The 19,246-nt window shown below is 47.5% G+C and overlaps 1 protein-coding gene across 3 annotated transcripts in view; it reads right to left on the bottom strand.

Moving 5' to 3' along the window:
• The window catches only part of LOC142586048 (intermembrane lipid transfer protein VPS13A-like), a 935,034-nt gene that overhangs the window by 597,230 nt on the left and 318,558 nt on the right, over positions 1 to 19,246 (bottom strand). For all 3 annotated transcript variants that reach the window (XM_075697293.1, XM_075697294.1, XM_075697295.1), the window contains one exon: positions 17,184 to 17,296. In XM_075697293.1, the coding sequence (XP_075553408.1) occupies positions 17,184 to 17,296 (113 nt within the window). The remainder of the gene's footprint in view (positions 1 to 17,183; positions 17,297 to 19,246) is intronic.

Here is a 19,246-nt window from a genome sequence, read left to right as displayed (position 1 = left end):
TTCTTTGGTGGTCAACATGAAAATAACTGAGGAATATCATCAATGAAGGCCAAGCAAGTAAGCGTCATGGCTACGACATCCAAAAGACGCTTTCGAAAAGTCTGAAAGAGGTATTCAGCTTCAGTTCTAGCATTCACAACATCACAAGCAAAAGTGATTACATTGAAAACTATATTTAATGTAATAACTTTGTTATTTGGGGCCTTAGGGAGGTTTCTAACAAGACCAAGCAATAGCTCAGAAAGGACATCCTGAATGGTATTTCTCAGGATAAGCTTGGCATGCTAGCAAACAGGGTTTCACCTTATAAACCGAGGCTCTTTAATTTACATTTCTGGGAACCTCATTGAAAAGCAGGGCAGTAAAACCTAGCTCTAACGCACTTCAAGAGGGAGCCATAATTATTTGTCATAACTGTCATTATGTAACATTGCCAACATTGCCCACTGGGGAAGTGGGAGTTACTGGTGCTTAAACCAAAGCCAATGCACCAGCCGGCTGTGCACTGCTAGAGGACTACAAAAGAAATGAAAAACATTATGCAGATACCACGTGCCATGTGTGATGTGTGGTGCGCGACATGGTGCGGCGATCGGGACGGTCGGGAGCAGACAACAAGGAGTGCACGCGCCAAGGCAAATTCCGTGCTGGAAGGAGAACGACGACAACGCCGAAGAGCGTCCGGCACGTGAACGCGCGGCGCAAGAAAAACAACTAAAAGAAGAAAAGCAAACCAATTAGAAAAGACCACGGGGCATCTGGCAGCCAATCCGAGAATGCCTAATCGGCCAGAGAGAAGAAAAAGCGTGGTGCGCTGACAGAAGGGGAGGAGACACAGAGGAGATGCAGGGGAGACGCAGAGGAGACACAGAGGAGACGCCGGGGAGACGCCAGGAGAGTTCCAGGAAGCGACGGCAGGAGGAGGTCAACCACCGGAGCGGGCGTTGAAGACGGGCCGTTGGGTTCCGGACCCGAGCCACCAGGACTTCACCCGACCGGGGCCTCCTGCCGACCTGTTCCTGTGCGTCGCCCGTCTACCCGAGCGTGCTGCCAGCTCCTCAAGGCCGGTGAGCTTCTGTGCCCATGGGCAGGACAAGAGCAGTCGGGCTACAGGCCCGAGCTCTACACCCAGCTGCCTGGCCAGAACGCCGCCGCCGTCTGCTCGTGCCACCAAGCCGCCTGCTTTACTTCTCCGAGACAGAGCTGGCCAGCTCCGGTCACCCGGTCAACCAACTTAGACCACGACCTTTGGTGAGACCGGCGCCACTCCTTTCACCAGTTTGTCGCAGCGTCGCAGCTTCGAGACTGTTATGTATCCCTGCGGTCGTGGCAAGCCCGGACTCGCGCACTACTTAGCTCCATACTAGCCCCAAATGTGCGTCTTGATGTGTATTTGAGTGTTTCTTTCATGTTTGCTATTTTCTTCTATTTATTTTTTAGCCTTCTTTAGTTCCATTAAACCCTTGTGTGTGTGTTCGAAACGAACGGCTTTGTCCTCAATTGGGTTCTCGGAGGCTCCGCCTACGAAAACCATCAGAACCTTTTGAGTACACGAACCGTTGCCGCCATATTAGGGTCATCACAAATTGGTGTCCGCGACACCATGGGACCATATGCTATGTGAAGAATTTCTCAGGTAACAAGAGCAGGGTCTCGCACGCAACCTTGGGACAAAGGAACGACAACACAGTAGTGCAAACAATCAAAGGGCATTTATTGCACCTTTCAAACACCAAGGCCTGCTATCCCAATCAATACAAATAGCTGACGGGCATGCAACAGGTTGATGAAGTTCGACTCGCACACGACAGGATAGCGAGCAAATATGTTCGCTCCCATTCTAGACACCAGCACCTAATCGTTCGCATGTACGATCACACAAGTGGTGGCGCATTTGAATGATCGTGTTTGTCCATTCCGGTGTCCTGCTCTTAAGCCTTTCACCGGACAGTCCCACGAACGGTGGGCGAGTGCGCGAAATGTCTTGGCCGCTTGCCGACCCCAAGCCAAAGAGGGAAAGCCTACTCCCTTTCACACCCCAGTAACCCCGCTGTTTGGTGGCGTTAGCAGTGCGACACTGGCACAATCTCTCGTAATAAGCTGTAACCACACTGACCACCACTAACACTTAGCTACACGGAGAAGCCAGACTACAGGAGATGCAAGAGCCATGCGGGGAAAATAACAACAGAAGACGCGTGAGAGTCGAGCGCACCCACATCCCCCCAGCCTTAAACCACTACATACTCCGGCGCAACATGTCACACAGTCTAATTTCAATGCATGCTTCGTGAACAAGAGGTAGATGCAGCTATGGCCACACTGAGGAAATGGTCACCACTGTCCATAACATGCGTGCCTACAATGTCTCTGGGGTGCACTGCTGGCATCCGTTGGTCACAGCAGCAGCTCTGCAGACTTGATGGCACGAGTCCAGGCTAGACTCCTGGAAACAGCAACATACTAGTCGGCACAAGCAGACATTGCTTGAGATACGTGCCCTGCAGCGAGAGCTGTGGTAGCCATTGGCAACTGCCGGCTCTTTTCCTAGCCACCAAGGGTTGCAAGCTGCACACAGGCGGCCGCTGAAGTCACTGCGTTGAACTGGTGACAGGCATCTCCATGGCAAGGAGTGGCTCAATCGTAGTCCGGGGCAGTAGAGCAGACAAGGTGCAGGTGACAGCAAACTAGGGATGACAGCACTCATGCTGCGTACTTAACGCACTCCGGAAAGAACAAAGAACATTTATTAAGCTGGGGTTCGATAAAACACAATTTTAAGCAGCACATCTGAATCTAAATCTAATTGCGACACAAAACATGGAGAAATGGTCGCTGGTAGCCGCTAACAGTGCACGGTGACAGAGAAAACAAAGAACAAAGAACCCAGCAGAAAGAGGCTGCCTATTTTTCACAAAGCACCTGCAATCGCACACCTCCACAGCAGAGAAAATGAAAACAAAAGCAAATTGAAGAACAGATGGGGAAGCGATCGGAAGGTGTTGCCTCAGGACGTCAAGGTGACAGAAGAGATCATGTGCGCACTGAGGCCAGAATCTCAACGAGCCGGACTGCGGCGAACAAAGGGGCCACCGCGGGCAGAAAGGAGCACATACACACCTTCTGACACCTGGATGTGGTCTCCTCATGCCCCATCTTGCGCACGTGTACCCAGAGGCGCACACAAGCAGGGCCTGAATCCCACCAAAAAGTCGGCCAATGGGTGAAGCCCATTGACCTTCCCATGGGTGGGATGACAACCAAGTAACAAGTGTTTTATGACCAACTGCCATCCCGTCCAGGCAGGGAGGAGAGGGACACAGAGTCCTCGGAAACGCAATGCAATGGAACGGCATTGCAAAACCAGTGCAAGTGCTAGAGCCCCACAGCCTTTAGTAGCTTTTGCCTGCTGAAGATGATACCAGAGAGGGTAATGGGGTGCAACAGGTACATGTCCTCTCCTAAGGCTGGCAATCTGGGGATCACCTTGCCATCAAGGGTCACACCATTCAAGCTACTGGAGACACAGGCTCCGGTCTCTATCTCTTGCAATCCCTTCCTGGTCTCCACTGTGTCTGGATGCATGTTATGGCGCCCCGGAACCCATAGAAACTAACGGCCACAACGGCATGTCACATTTGGCACCCAGCGGCTTGGGGTGAGTTACGAAGACGTTTATTTCTTTTTCATGTGGGGACGTCACTCACTGCACGATCCTTTGGTTGAACCACTGACTTCAGGACAGCGTCACCTCTGTAAACCCAAGATGGCAATCGCCCAGTGTTCCATCTATGTGTTCGAACAGCTGGATGACGCCACAGGGGTGGAAGCCTACAGAGCAGTTGTGTTTGAAGCAGGTGCCCTAAGGACTGCAGTGGATCAGCTCCATCTCGAATTGCAAGGACTGAAAATAATGTTTTCAGACGGACACGCCGCCACCAAAGAAATTGACGCACCAAAGCCACTTCTTGACCCACAGCTGCAGGCAAGTCACGACTTCTTTTGCAACTTACTCGCTCTGATTGTGCAATGCATCAACAGTGTGGAGCCGAAAAAGCGTGAGGACTCAGATGCCGAATCTTGCACAAGTGTGGTGATGAGCGTTGTGTCAATAAATCTTAAACACGGCTCAAAAAACCAATGCGGCAAAGCTAAAAACGAAGCTACTTCATGCATTTCTATCGGATCGGGCGAAAGCGCTCGCGACAGACTTTCAAGTTTTGCAGCTAGCTCGTTACCACATCTTGGGAGGGATGTCACCACCTGGTTTCCTCAAGTTCATTTTTGGTTCAGAACCTTCAGCATTCATGAAGAGGTCGTGATACCCTTCATTATCTCCAGGCTCCCAGCTAAGAATTTCACATGGAAGTGCCACCCCGCACAGGTGCCCAATATCACTACTTGGGCTGATGTGAAGGCAGCATTGTGCCGTCGTTATAACATAGATTGTGATGTAACCTCTAAGCAGCAAATGTTCGGAGCTACACGAGCTGGAGAGTCGTGTACAGACTTTACATACCGCAAGTTGGACCTCATGGAACAATGTAATTATTCAGTATTGCAGCAGGAGAAGTGTCAGGTCATCAAGGCTGTGCTTTCAGTCAAGGCCAAGAAACACTTCTTTACAAGAATTTCAACAACCTGGATGACATGATAAACGCTTCTCTGCGCTTTGACCAGATCAGCAATGCTGAGGAAGACATTAAAGTTCTTGTTGCGGTTTAACCATCCACACCACAGACTATGAAACGCCCCATTTTGGTAAAAGCGTTCGCCTCGAAAGACTATGCGGGATCATCAGCGCAAGAAAAAGCGTAGAGTCGAGCAGTTCCTCAGAGAACCAGGTGCCACAGAGAAACCTGCCTCAAAGGCAACATGCGAACGTGCAGCTGTCTCCGAGGCATCCAACTTATTATTCACTGGAGGTTTTTGACAGATCTCAAGAGAATACCTCCAGAATTCGTAAACTATGCTTGAACTGCTTTAGAAAAGGACATTTTGTCACACAATGTCATCTACCGCTAACTGCAGAATTTTTGAAGTGGCAGCAGGAATTTGAGTCCACCAGTCCAAAACAGCAGAGAAATCTGGTGATGCCAATGCCCGCGAGCAGTCATCAGTGATTGAGTAGGTATCTTGTGCTACTGAAGCGGACATTTTTTCCATTTCTGTCATCATCAATGGCCAAACGTTTAAAGGTATCTTCGACTCAGGAGCTGTTAAAAGTTTGATTACTGCACCACTAGTTGAGAGACTCAAAGTAACTATTGGGCTTTCGTCCCTGCATTCGGTAGGAGCATCACTTGGAAAATTGGGTCAAGTCAAAACTATTGTAACAGTCGACGGCCAGACATTGCAGCATGAATTTGTCATGGTTATGTGGTTACCTCAAGACTGAGTGCTTCTAGGCGATGACTCCCTATGGGCCTCAAGAACCATCACTGACTGGGGTTCACAAAGTTTTGCCTTGTCTGTTCCTCAGATGTTACAAAAGGTCCACCTAAACAGGGAGCAACCACTACCTGCTTTATCACAAAAGTTAGTTCCAGTGGACTGGCATCGCATGTCCAGAGACAAAGATTGTGTGATGGTCATCACAGGGATCAAGCTCTTGTACGACTGCTATTCAGTCATTGTGGAGCCCATGGTTACAGATGCATCAGAAAAAGTAGTCAAGGTTTTGCTGATGAACTGTTCATCTCAAGCCCTCCTGCATCCATCTCAGATGACAATTGGAATCATGGAAGAGGCAAGTGGAATAGAGGACATTGAAGTCTCTGCAGAAGAATTTCAAGAGATTCTCCAAATTTCATGGCTGCCTCTTCCTGAGGACCTTGATAAGCCACCAGCTTATGCAGGTGTTGACCCGCAGCATCGCTCAATCCAAACTGGCGACATCAACTTTAACGTTGGAACAACATTATCCTCAAGTAAGCTGCAAGTTGTGAAGGAGTTGTCAGCGTAACATGCTGCTTGCTTTGCACAATGAAGTATGGATGTACGCTCCTGCAAAGTTGAGTAACATTGCATTCCAACTGGGGATGCAAAGCCCATCTCCCAACAGCCTCGCAGATTGTCTCCTGTGCAGCATGACCTCGTCAAAAGTCTGATCAAGGACCTCATCGATGCCAACATAGTCCGGCATTGTCGAAATCCTTGGGCTTCACTGCTGGTCCTAGTAGCAAAGAAAGACGGGACAACGTGTATGTGCGTCCGTTACTGGCGGCTCAACAGAGTGACTGAAGATATTGTTTATCTCTTTCCAATATTGAAGATGCCCTGCAGGAACTCACTGGGAGCAAGTACATTTCTGTCATGAACTTGGTGTCTGGTTTTTATCAGACAGCCATGCATTCAGAACACATACAGCTAGAAGACGGCTTTTGTGACACCTTGGGGTCTCTACGAATTCCTACAGATGCCGTCTGGCCTTAAAGGTGCTCCTTTCACGTGTTAACGAGCCGTGGATACAATCACTGATGGAATTGAGTGCGACAATCCCTCGTCTACATCGACGATTGCATAGTCTTCAGTCGGAGGTTTCGCACTTGAAGGACATTTTTTCAAGGTTCCAGAAAGCAGCTTTGAAGTTTAAACCACGGAAGTCTTTCTTCTTTTGCACCGCTATTAATTACGTAGGGAATGTTGCCACAAAATATGGTGTAAGCCCTGACTCATCGAAACTGGCATCTGTTCAGATGTTCCCGCCTCCTAGAACAGTGCTGGAACGCTAGTCATTTTAGGGGCATCCGTCATACTTCAGGAAGTTTATCGCTAACTTAGAATGACAGAAAGCTGAGCTAGTTGGTAAGGATTCATTATGCAAAAAAGAAGTGAGGCACGCAGACAGGACACAAGAGCATTGTCCACTTCTCTACTCTTGTGTCCTGTCTGCATGCCTCACTTCTTTTTTGCATAATTATCCCTAACTATAGCGTTATCGCTGGACCTCTACGATCCCTCCTAAAGAATTCTACTTTTTTTCTGGGACAAGAATCAGCAAGTGGCATTTGAGATATTAAATTACTCTTTGTGTCAGCTGCCTGTCCTTAAGCTGTTCTCAGAGAAGCCAGAATTCGGTGTGCAAGTACACACAGATGCATCTCATCTTGGCTTAGGAGGTCTGTTGCTGCAAGAGGATGAAGAGTGACAATATTGCCCTGTGTTACACCTGAGCATGGCACTTATAGGCGCAGAGCTTAATCACACTTCGACGGAACTGGAAGCCCTTGCCGTGAAATAGGCATTAGAATAGTTGTGACATTACTTGACAGGCTGCAAATTCCAAGTTGTCAGTGACCACCACGGCCTTTGCTGGATTTTGCACTACAAGGAAGGTAACTAATGTCTTCTTCGTTGGTCGCTGGTTTTACAGGAGTTCAACTTTGACATACCCTACAAATCAAGAATCCTGCACAGCGCACTGGATTATTTCTCAAGGATACCTGCCACTGTTACAGAGAAAAACCAAATCCTTACAGTATCCCATCGATCATTGCGATAGTGTGGCAACATGGGTGACGAACAGCATCAGGACGCATTCTGCAGTCCTGGATCTGCTACTGGTGCGTTCGGCACAAAGAAGCAACAGAAACAGGCCCAAAAGAGATTTTTTGAGCACAAGGAGGTATTTGTGAGATCAAGGTGTGGTCAGCAGTCAATTTCTCCTCTGCCTTCCTTCTCAGTGACAGGTTGAGACACCTTGAGAAATGCATGAAGGAAGGTATGGTGGCCACATGGGCATCAAAAGAACTTTCGAAGCGCGGAGGCCTGAATACTACTGGCCAAAGCTTTATACAGATGTTAAATGGTATGTGAGCAACTGAGACCTTTGTCAAAGAATGAAGATGTCGACATTGGTGCCCTATGGATTACTACAACCAAGAGAGATGCACAGCCCTTTCCATATAGTTGGGATGGACATAGCAGGACCCTTCAACAGCTCTAGAGGATATAAATATATCATCATAGCCATTGACTACCTCACAAAGTTTGTTGAGGCAAAACCCTTGAGGAATATAGAGGCTATGGCAGTTCGTAAGTTCATTGAGTGCAGAATCATCTTGAAGCACAGATGCCCAGCCACAATTATTACAGACTACAGACCGCAGTACTCAAATGATGACGTGTTCTACTGAAGCTTACTTCAAGCATTGCAGCACCACACATGCTTCCACTACTGCATATCATCCTGCAGAGAATGGCTGGTGCAAAAGCTCAAGCAGATGATTACCATCAGTACAGCCGGAGGAGGAAAGTGGGGCCAATGTACTCCCTCCCGTACATTGTATTTTGCTACAACACTAGGTACCAGGACACGGTTTGCCAAACTCCATTCTTCTTGATGTATGGTAGAGATCCAATGCTTCCACTAGATGTTGTTTACAGCAGATGAGAACTTGAAGAATTGAAAGAAGAGACCAGTTATGGCACAGTAGTTCGTGAAAGTCTGCAGAAAGCTAGAGAGCTTGCGGTTGCGTACACCAGACTGGTGCAAGAAAAACAGAAGGACTACTTCAACAAGAACCGTAAGGATGTTGTGCTCGAAAGAAGACTACTAGTGCTTCTTAAAGCTCCACTGTCCGGTGTTAAATCGACCACATGGTATAACAGCCCTTACAAGATAGTGAACAGACCGTCTCCTGTGAACTACGAGATCGAACTCACTGGTAACAGGAGAACGGACATTGTGCACGTGGAGAAATTGAAGCCCTACCTGATGGAACAACCTCGTGCTTTGGACTAAGCTGTAGATATGTCAGATGCAGTGTGGAGGCAGTGCAGTGTGTGGTGCAGTATAGTGCCAGTGATTGTATTTACTTTTCGTATGTGAGAACAGGACGACAATACTCCCCTTGTAAATAGTTAAGAGTTAAATAGTTCATTTCTTTTTTACTATTGCGAATGTTATGTGTTGTGCATTTAGTGTTGAATGCAGTCTGGACGACTTAGACTTATCTCAAAATCTGGGCATGTCACGAGCGCTACCAGACAATGCTTGGTGCGTACGTGTCTTACACCTTGGCGCGGAGAAAACAACAAAAATCGGTGCCAAGCTCGTGCTCGCAAGGGGGGCTCGAGGAATAATTTCTGGTCTCCATTGTGTCTGGATGCATCTTATGCCACCTCAGAACTCAGAAACCTACGGAAACACCGGCACGTCACAGGCGACATTTGAGTAATTGGCAAAAAAAATTGTGGCAAAACTCATCTTACGATGGATGTCGAGGGTAATGCGAAAAGTAATTGAGCAAAGTAGCGACAGACCATATTTCTGAAGTCACGTGCGTACTTGTACGTTCCAGATGGCATAGATTGTGCACTCAGCTATAGCGTCTGTTACATAGGGGCTTTGTGTACCATTATGCAAGCTCTACATAACCATGTAATTCTGCAGCTTTAGTCTTCGTGTTTTTTTTTTCTTTTTTGAAATTTTAAACAGACAAGCACAGCGATGAGGCACACCTGCTTGCATTTCTTGATACGTTTCATTAAATCTGTCATGCTCATTATTATACGTGTAGAAAGCAAGTGGATTTTGCCTTTCAGGTAAGCGAAACTGGTGTGCGAGGAAGCATATCCTAATACATATGTGGCTGTTTCTCACCAGTAGCTGGAATGGTATACAATAGGAGCTTCACCAATTGCTGTTCACATGTGTTGATCACTTCTATTGCGAATCGAGCGCTACATTTTTGATGTGCAGGATTAGTAGAGGGTGTAATATGCTCCATTCGAGACACGCATCGGGCCTTTCAGAGACGGTCTCATGAGCTTTAACCCTTTGAGGGTCGATTTTTTTCACCATATGCGACCACCCACGGTCGATTCTTTTTATTGCACATTTAAATTCTTCAGAGGGACCTATTTCGAAAAAAATTTACCGTAAGTTTTCTAGGGTGACCGTAAAGTGAGAAAAAATGCTTTCCATTGGTATATATGTACTGTTTATTCATGAAAAACAACAAAAAATAGCAAATAAAGTTATAAGAATTTTAAAAAATGGCGCATTGTTATATACAATGTCCACACGAGAAAAATACACAAGAAGAATGCGCACACGAAAATTTTTCGCAAGTCTCAAATGTTCCTCTTGCACTAATATTTCTTCAGCGTGTGGTAGTCCTTGAAGCATGGCTCCACACAGAGCGGTTTGTTGCACACAGCGCACATGTACCTTGTGTCTTTACGATATTTTTGCTGCCGAGTGGTGTTGGCGCATACGTGGCACCTCCTCTGGGTACTGCTTCCCTGAGCAGCCGTGGGAGAATCAATTATGGGGTTTTACGTGCCAAAACCACTTTCTGATTATGAGGCACGCCGTAGTGGAGGACTTCGGAAATTTCGACCACCTGGGGTTCTTTAACGTGCACCTAAATCTAAGTACACGGGTGTTTTCGCATTTCGGCCCCATCGAAATGCGGCCGCCGTGGCCGGGATTCGATCCCGCGACCTCGTGCTCAGCAGCCCAACACCATAGCCACTGAGCAACCACGGCGGGTAGCCGTGGGAGAAAACTTCTGAATAAAGTGCCAGAAAAGGAAACGCACGCACGGCGGCATCCTTCGTATGCGGACCCCTGTGAGTAACAAACGAGCGAGTAACAGGCGGTCACCCTTTGAGTGATAAGAACGAGATAGCCATCAGTTTTGCAAGCGAAAGAAGCCGAAACCGCACGCGAAACAAAACCAAAACTAACCGCCGCGTGCCCGCGAGGGCGCCAATGCGCGAGCGGTAGCAGACGATTCGGAGCAAAAAAAAAGAACTATACAACGAAAACCGAAAGAGAGAGACGCGAGAAAAAAAATTCCATGTATTCCCACCTAGCGGCAGCACATGCCAGGCAAGAAAAAGTTAGGAAATTAGCACACGTTTTAAACGTACAGACGGCGCGTAAATATACGGCTTCGACCATTTTTGGACCTGTTCGTGGCGCCGTATATTTACGGCATCGACCCTCAAAGGGTTAAGGATATTGGCAAACGCTTTCTGCGTGAACAGCGATGTGGTACGACTGCAATATTGTTTATGTTCGTGCATCCTGCTTAAATTTCACAGGCTATGAGAGGGCTTAAATACAGCAGTTAAGTGGCACGAAGAACGAGACTGATGTAAACAGCGCTTTGCGAGCACATTCTATGAGCTCAGGCTCTGATTATACTATGCATGTGTTATGGTTGTGTCAGCGACGCGGCCTCCAAGGCTGCACCATCTTGGAGGCCACAATAATGAATCTGCTGAGTAGCGATGCTATCTACGAGTAACTATGAGCAGATGACAGCAGTCAGAAGGATTACTTCCGGTTACAGTGCTTTCGTGTAAAACATCGGACAGTCCCTGATCTGGATCACGCGACGGTGAAATGTCCTTCTGTCAGGACTAGTCAGACCGAAAGCCGTGGACAGTTTGAGGACACTCCGGGAAGAAGCCCCCTACCTGACAGTCCCAGAATGCTTGGGACTACTGTTTCGCATTCGGTTTTGCTCGTACACCTTTGGAAGCTCTGCACAACAATCCGAGAGCTGCCAGAATCGTGTTTGTTTTTTGCAGACAGGAACTCATGGACTATCCGTGGATTGTCGGAGCTACCAGCAGATTTTTGCTCATTGCAAGCAGCTAGCAGACAACGGCTGTTTGAAAAAGATGCATGCAGCATTCACCAGCATGTTGTGAAAGATGTCGTGTGCTTCTGCATTTTTTATGCATTACAGATAGCATAGATTGTACGCTCAGCTAGATTGTGCATTCAACTATCGTGTCTGTTACATCAGTGCTTTGTGTGCCATTATGCAAGCTTTTCATGATCCCTTTGGTCCTCATGCTTTTTAAGAGACAAGTACAGAGATCAGCAGCACAAGCTTGCTTTTCTTGATTCATTTTGCTAAATCTGTTGTGTTCATCACTATATGTGTAGTAAACTGGTGGATTTTGCTTTTCAGGTGTCATATCATATCGTATATGGCTATTTCATGCTGGTAGCTGGGGTGATAAATGATCAGAGCTTAGCCTATTATCCCTTAAGTTTCCAAGTTTTAGCTTTTGCTTTTTGATGTGTAGGTCTAGCAGACAATGTACATGCACTCTGTTCTAGACGCCCGTTGGGCGTTTCATAGATGGCCTCACAAGTTTTAAAGATATCGGCGGGTGCTTTCTAGGTGAACAATGACGTGGCACTATCGCGACATTGCTTACGTTCATGTGACAATTCTGTTCAAATTTCGCAGGCAATTACCTAGCTCAATAATAGCGTTTAAGTGGCATGAAGAGCGAGAGCGCGACATGAACGGCACTTTTGATGTGATGACGTGAACACCATGTCCAGACAGATGCAGAAGCTTTTGCTTCGGAAGGTGAACATTGCATGTTCGGAGCAGTACAGCCGCGTTCATGACAATGGTAGCAGACAATGCCTCAGTCCGATTAAGGACATCTGGGCATGTCTCGAGTGCTAGGTGGTTTCCATTCACTAGCCAAAGGGGCACCGTGATACGATTTACCTTCATGTGCAGGGGCACGGGTTTCCCATTCTCGTTGGCTATGCAGGGCAGAACAGTGCATCCAGGTGTACGAGTACAGGTTGAAAGCGTGGTCAAAAAGGTGATGCGCATTTCGTTGCTCTCTCGGGGCCAAGGCTGCCTCGGATTTCGGAGAATTATGGGGTGACGAGTCACCACCAGCCGACACACAACGAGGTTCGAGAGAGGCGTAAGATGGTGGCAGAGGGTGGTAGGCTCTCGCTGCCAGTATGTCGTCCTGAATGTGCTTCACATCGGAGACAAACTCGTTTCGGTTATGATAAAGGGTGCTCCGAATTCGCAAAGGTTGGATGGGCTTGACAGATGGACCGCTCCACCTTCTTGGCATCAGATGCCGTGGGTCAGCAAGAAGGTATAGCTCCTGCACAGCCCCGACATACTCAAGCAGAAATTCGTCGGGGCATTGGGTCTGAAGCTCTAGCTCTCAACGCATGCAGCGCACATAGTCAGAAGGGAGAAATTCGATGCATAAAAGCATCCTAAACTCCTCCATTGGAAGAGCTTGGTGGCTGACAAGTTGGTAACACCGTGCAGTGGGGGCTGTTAGCAAGACGGGCAATACAGTGCCCAGCATCGCGCTGTCATCCAGCCGCATTGCTTCAACTGACTGACAGACGATTCGACGGTGGAACGAGATGGCTCATGCACGTTGAACACTCAGCTGTGCATAAGGTAAGTGGTAGTCAGAAAGCGCAGCGGCATTGTCGGCTGAGCAGGGTGGCTCGCACTCGACACTGTCTACTAGCTAAGTTTGGGACAAGGAGAGGCCAGTGAGTGGTTTTGCACCAAAAGCGAGGCAGGGAGGCTCAGCTGCGGCGCACTGGACATCAAACTGCACTCGAGACAAAGACAGGCCAGCAAGTGAGCACGCACCTACGGCTGAGCAGGAAGGCTGCACCTCAGTGGATGTGTGTTTGAGAAAGGTACTTGGAACAAAAGTAGGCCAGTGAGCGCATGCATGTCAATGCCTAAGCAGGGTGGCTCCAATGTGGCACCTTGAGCACTAAACTGCACTAGGGACAAAGACGAGGCCGGTGAGAAAATTTGTGTTAACGCCTAAGCAAAGTGGCGCCAGTGCGACGAAGGGGACTATGGCCTGCGGTCGGGGCAGGGAAATGCCCGCAAGTGAACCGGCAGAGCAAGGTGGCTCCAATGCAGCACATGGCACAGTGAACAACGCTCAGAACAAAGGGAGGCCAGTGAGCATATTTGTGCGAGCATCTAAGCATGGCTGCTCCGATGTGGCACATGGCACAGTGAACAACGCTCAGGACAAAAGGACACCAGCAAGCATACTCGTGCTCACATCTAAGTAGGGTGGCTCCGATGTGGCTCATGGGGCCCTGAACTGCGTTCGGGACCAAAAAGCAGCCAGTGAGCAGGGACAGCATGTCAGAGGGGCTAGCAAGAACCTGCTCTGCGCACATCTCTAACAGCTGAGGAAACCCATAACTGGCAAGGCTACACAACCGAGCAGTTGACATTAACCAAGGGCTTTGTAAAGAAAGGGTTGCTCCCAGTGGCTGAAAGCAGAGGGTCGCCAAGGCGACTGTACCTCATGCTGTCAGTATCGTCCGTGTCAAAGGACAAGTCCATAGCCGGCGGTCTAGCAAGAACGAGAGCCATGCTGAAACCGAGTTCGACACCAATTATGTGGGGGTGCACCACAGTGCGACAGTCACGGCGCATACAGGCAAAAGCTCACAGCGAGACCGATAGAGTATTCATGTCCGCCGTACAAAGGCTAACTAAACTAGGTGGCGGTCCATCAAGCACAAGGACGAGAATTCGCAGGAGGAAAGGTCCCACAGAGCCAACTTGTTGTGGGCCTGTGAGCATCTGCTGCGGTGACGAAGCGCTCAGCGGAAGAGAACTCGAGTGGAGAGGGTGCCCAGGGCCTGCCACTTGGGAGGCCAATCATGGCGCGTCTGGGTGATGTGTGCTCATGCGGTGACTTGATGCCGGGAAAAAGAAGCAAAATTGGCTGCAGCGCTCTAGCTGTGTCGGCCATGTTGCCACTGGGGTAGCAGTTCCCAGAGGTTGAACTATGCACAACACGCAAGCTGGGGGACGAAGCACAAGAAGGCACCTCGATCCCCACAGCATGCGCTGGGAGTGGAGCAGAAATGCGCACCTATCTGCCCTCTCCCCCTATCATGCACGTCTACTCCTCGCGCACATCCATACACGGGCCACGTGCTGTATCTTGGAGGTAATCTGTGGCAAGTGCAAAGCAAGAGCTGAAACTCTTGACGCCTTGATGCGCATTGTGTACTTTCATGTCTAGTTTTGGCGGTCGCGTAATTTGTGGTATCCCAGATAAGGTGCGACGCATTGACCTGTGTGAAGCATTGACCAGTGCGAAGCGTTGAAAGAAGCTGTTCACCTAGGGACGAATTCAAAGCACACAAACACAAGTCGCAAGAAAGCCACTGCACGTATCAAGCCAGTCAGGCCCCACCAGCTTAGCGTGCATTGGCATTTCTTGCTGCAACAACTCAAGTTAGGTAAATGTCGACAATGCTTCAGCCTGCCAAATTTTTTATTGACTTCGATAATTCGTTTTTCTGGTACATTTCTCCTGAAGCTGTTTTCCAAAATGTATGAATGATGTTCTACTGTATCTAGCCTCAACTTGCTACACATGTTGGTGGCTTTCTCAAGCTTGCTAAGATGAACTTCAGCTTAGTTCTTCTGACCAGCTTAGTTCTGCTAACTAAAGCCAGAGCAAAGCATTAGCCTAGTTTCGCTCTGGCTTTAGTTAGCAACACACCCAAGACACAAACTGGTACTTGAAGTCAAGAAGTAACAAGCTTTTATTGCTGTATTGCTCCACATATTCGAAATTTGTCAAGAGGAACATTATTGAAATGTGTCACTCTAATAGCTTGAAAAGGTCGTGTGAGCACAGAAAGTACTTGCAGTGTACCACATTGACGACATAAACTTGTGTGTCTACATATTGCTATATTTTTCTGCATATTGCTAACCTTTCAATAAACACCAGTTGGAAGTAGGGCTGCATTTTTTGTACCTGTGTTTTTGCCTTTTTACTATTTATAAGGCACTTTTGATAATTTACTATGAATACAAACATGCCAAAGTTCGCACCCTGGTCAGATTTAGATAGATATGACTAACCTTTTTTAATTCAGAATGAAGATTTGCTAGCATTTAGTGCTGATTTGGTTGGCTACCTGCAATGTAGCAAACTGGCCACTCTGCGAAGTCTACCACTGCCGTATCCAACAGCACTCCCTAATGCCACTGACTCCAGCACTCTCCTGCGCTCTGTACACACAACCTGCTGTATGTTGGTCGAAGGTTGGGTACTCCTACAATGGGATGAAATGCAAGAGCGGGGTGCATGGCTTCAAGCGGAAGATGCACACAAAGATGCTTCAGTACATGCTGTACCGTCTAACAGCTGCCATGAGAAACTGCTTCACATGCACACTCTTGCCACTTCCTGGAACTAAATTCTATAAAAATCGATTTCATTGTCCATTCTTTTCTCCCTGTTCATTTGAATGCAGTGGAAAGTCAAAGGCAGCATTACCGACAAAGGTCAAGTCATTCACTGCACTGTACGGCTCCCACTGTCCAAAAAGACAAATCATTTCAGTAGACGAGCTCGCTTTCCTAAGAAACATCTGTGGTGTGCTTACAACTTGGCTTTCTTCACTAAGTTGGCGCCACAAATTATATGTTGCATGATACTAACAGTAGATGCTACAATGCACACTAGGAGCAGACCAACTGTGGGGGACAATGAGAGCACTTTGTGTGGCAGCTTTTACATAGCGCAACACTCCATGCTGCATTTCATGTTTAATAAATACAGATCCCTGTCACATCTCATGCCCAATAACAACATACCCCCATAGGAAAACAGAACGATAAAATTTTTGTGTAATGGTCGTAACAAGTTACCTGATGCAGGGGAGTTACATTGAAGCCATCGCAGCACATGCAAACAGCCCCCCCCCCCCCCCCATCTCACAACTTTCTATGGTACTTGGCACATACCATATTCAAGAATAGTTTCCCCCCTGCACCCCCAGTAAAAGGATGGTCTTGTAGCTGCTAGTACTCTTGCAGTATCTTTTAACATATACATCTTTTTCAACTTTAAGTGCTTAGCAGCTGTTACCTTATTTTAATCTCATGGTTTATCACATTTTCCAGTACAATGACGTTTTGTGTGTCATATTTATTACTATTTGTGCATGTAAATGTAGCTTATTTAACGTGATACTATACATATCTATTTTCTTCTTATAACAAGGTTGACTTCATTGTTGCTGACTAAGCACTATAGTTTCTGCCCTAGGTATGTATCTTGACTAGGGTGCATAAAGATTACAACACTGTGTGTTACTCTTCTAGTGTCATGCAGAATGAACCTTCTTTCGGCTTACTTGAGTCAAACTTACAAATTGCTTACCTGGTGTAGCTTGTTATTTATCATGTCTATTGCTGTGTTTCTTTATAGTATGTACATGCACATTCCTTTGTTCTATGCTTCAACACACTGTACGTCACTGTATACTTTACACCACGTTTGATCTTTCAAAAACTGCAGCATTTTTGCAAATAAGCACATGCAAGAAAGGTATGTCCAGGGCACCTGAGCATTATGCTTACCGGTTGCATCTCCCGAGGAAGTCTCCCTGTATGTTATGTCAACCACGTTAGGAGAACTGACGCTGATGCCAGCAGCCACTGTGTCGGGGTCTCCAGTGCAGGAGCAAAACACCCTGCAAGCACACATCACAGCCACTTGTTACCTAATCAGAGACTGCTTGTCACACAATACAGCACAAGCTTTTATTAGAACTAGTAGCCGGAGCAGAGAAAAAATTTATCAACAGCACCAAAAATATGTCACAAAGACAATCACCGCACCCGTAGCAGTGTACAAAGTCCAGGAGTCACTCCTCAAACCAGTGGACTCACACGCTTTGCACAGCGCAACTGCGCCCCCACAGGGATGACTTCGCCAACAGACTGAGCAAACCGAGAGAGAGAAAATATGTTTCTGGAAATATACATATGGCGGAACCACGTCGGAGCTCGCCAGCTTTGTGTTACTGCACACATCCAAGCGGAGAAATAGGAAAATGTACGGGTACATCAGTGACATGGCAAGACAGAAAGACAGAAACATACCGGTACGTCAGTGACACTGAAATAGTTACGTCCCCGAAAATTGGCTGCACGTTAGATTAAGGAACGCTTTAGAATCGGGTAAATACGGTTTTTTATGGCCTATTTTGCCTCAATGCCCTAAGGACATTGGCCATGCTCTGAGTGTCGTTATCGCAGTCCACGAAGACTATGTAATCATTGACATAGCGGAATATTCATGTCACCCAAACATCTACGTGCCATTTTGGGGCACAGTCTACGTTACTCAGAAAAGTACAACTGAAAACAGAACAACTCTGAAGCCTGTGCAGACACTGGGAAATTGAACAAACAGGTCACCTTACCAAGACCAAGGTCACACTGAAACATTAGCACTTTTACTACTTGTTCTATGAGATCGTTTCCCAGCAGTGACATTCCTCCATGTAGTTCTTGAGGTTGCCTCAAGAGACGCGAAAGCCGGCGCTGCCAAAACTGCATCCCGTCAGCTGTACTATGGCGTCACTGATGCATTTGAGTATGGGATGTTTGCTTGTCCACCTGCTTTTGGTAGGTTTGATGAGAGTGAAAGAAGTTTTGTGCTCAACTTTTGCTCATTGCAGTTGAGTATTGCGCGTGGTTGTTTTCTGGCTAGTAGGGCATTCTCCCGGACACAGTTAGTGGTGTGGAAAGTTCAGGTTGCCTCTTTTCCATGAGTCAACAACACATAAGTCTAGTTCACATGAGTGGATTCTTGGGCATTGTACTAGCGCTGTGATGCTTCACTACGTCTCTGTGTTTTTCATGTTGTAAGCTGCATGCCGAAGAATGTTTTTCACATTACTCACGCTACAGAATCTGCAGAGCCCATCTCGTGACGACAAGCAGCGGCAATATGTTTGGCAATGAATCAATATAGTGACAACATATTGCCATCATCAAAACGAGTTGTGTATGAGGCGTGTACTGCAGTGCGACTCCTCTTTCGTGCTTTCCTAAGAACACTTGGCAAGCCATCTAGCATCAATGCCACAAAGCCTTCGTGTGGCCTTCGAAATGCTTCGAAATGGCAAGCCGGTGCATGTGAACACTGATAAACGCATCATGCGGCAATCAGGCTCCTCTCTCAAGCTTTGATGATGATAATTTATTGGCACCCCCTTTGAAACGGGGCAGTGACAAATGATGGATGAAAGCAAAGGAGCTTTGGAGCAGCTCTGGGGGCAGCAAATTTGACACATTGTAGCAGGTTTGGAGCAGAAATTGTCCATAATGGGGCAGAAGATAGATGTTTAGGAGCAGCTTGGTAAAACCCACCATTCATTCATTCATTCAAATAACTATATTCAGTGCCCTGTGATTTGGTGGGGTGGGCCTGGACCCCGCATAGGTTTCGGCCAAAGGTTGTTGGCTCTTGGCGGCTTCCTCGGCTCGCGGGATGGCCCAGAGTTGGTGCTGCAGGTCCGAGCTGAGCAACGCAGACTCCCAGCACGCGCGGAGGCTGTCGCTGTTTGAGGCTGCATCACGATTATCCTGTATTACAGCCGTACATTCCCGTAGTATATGCTACAGGGTGGCTC

Source organism: Dermacentor variabilis, chromosome 6 (genome assembly GCF_050947875.1).
Source record: "Dermacentor variabilis isolate Ectoservices chromosome 6, ASM5094787v1, whole genome shotgun sequence".
In the NCBI taxonomy this organism is placed as follows: domain Eukaryota; kingdom Metazoa; phylum Arthropoda; class Arachnida; order Ixodida; family Ixodidae; genus Dermacentor; species Dermacentor variabilis.
Note: the sequence above shows the minus strand (reverse complement) of the source record. Positions and strands in the feature narration are given on the sequence as shown.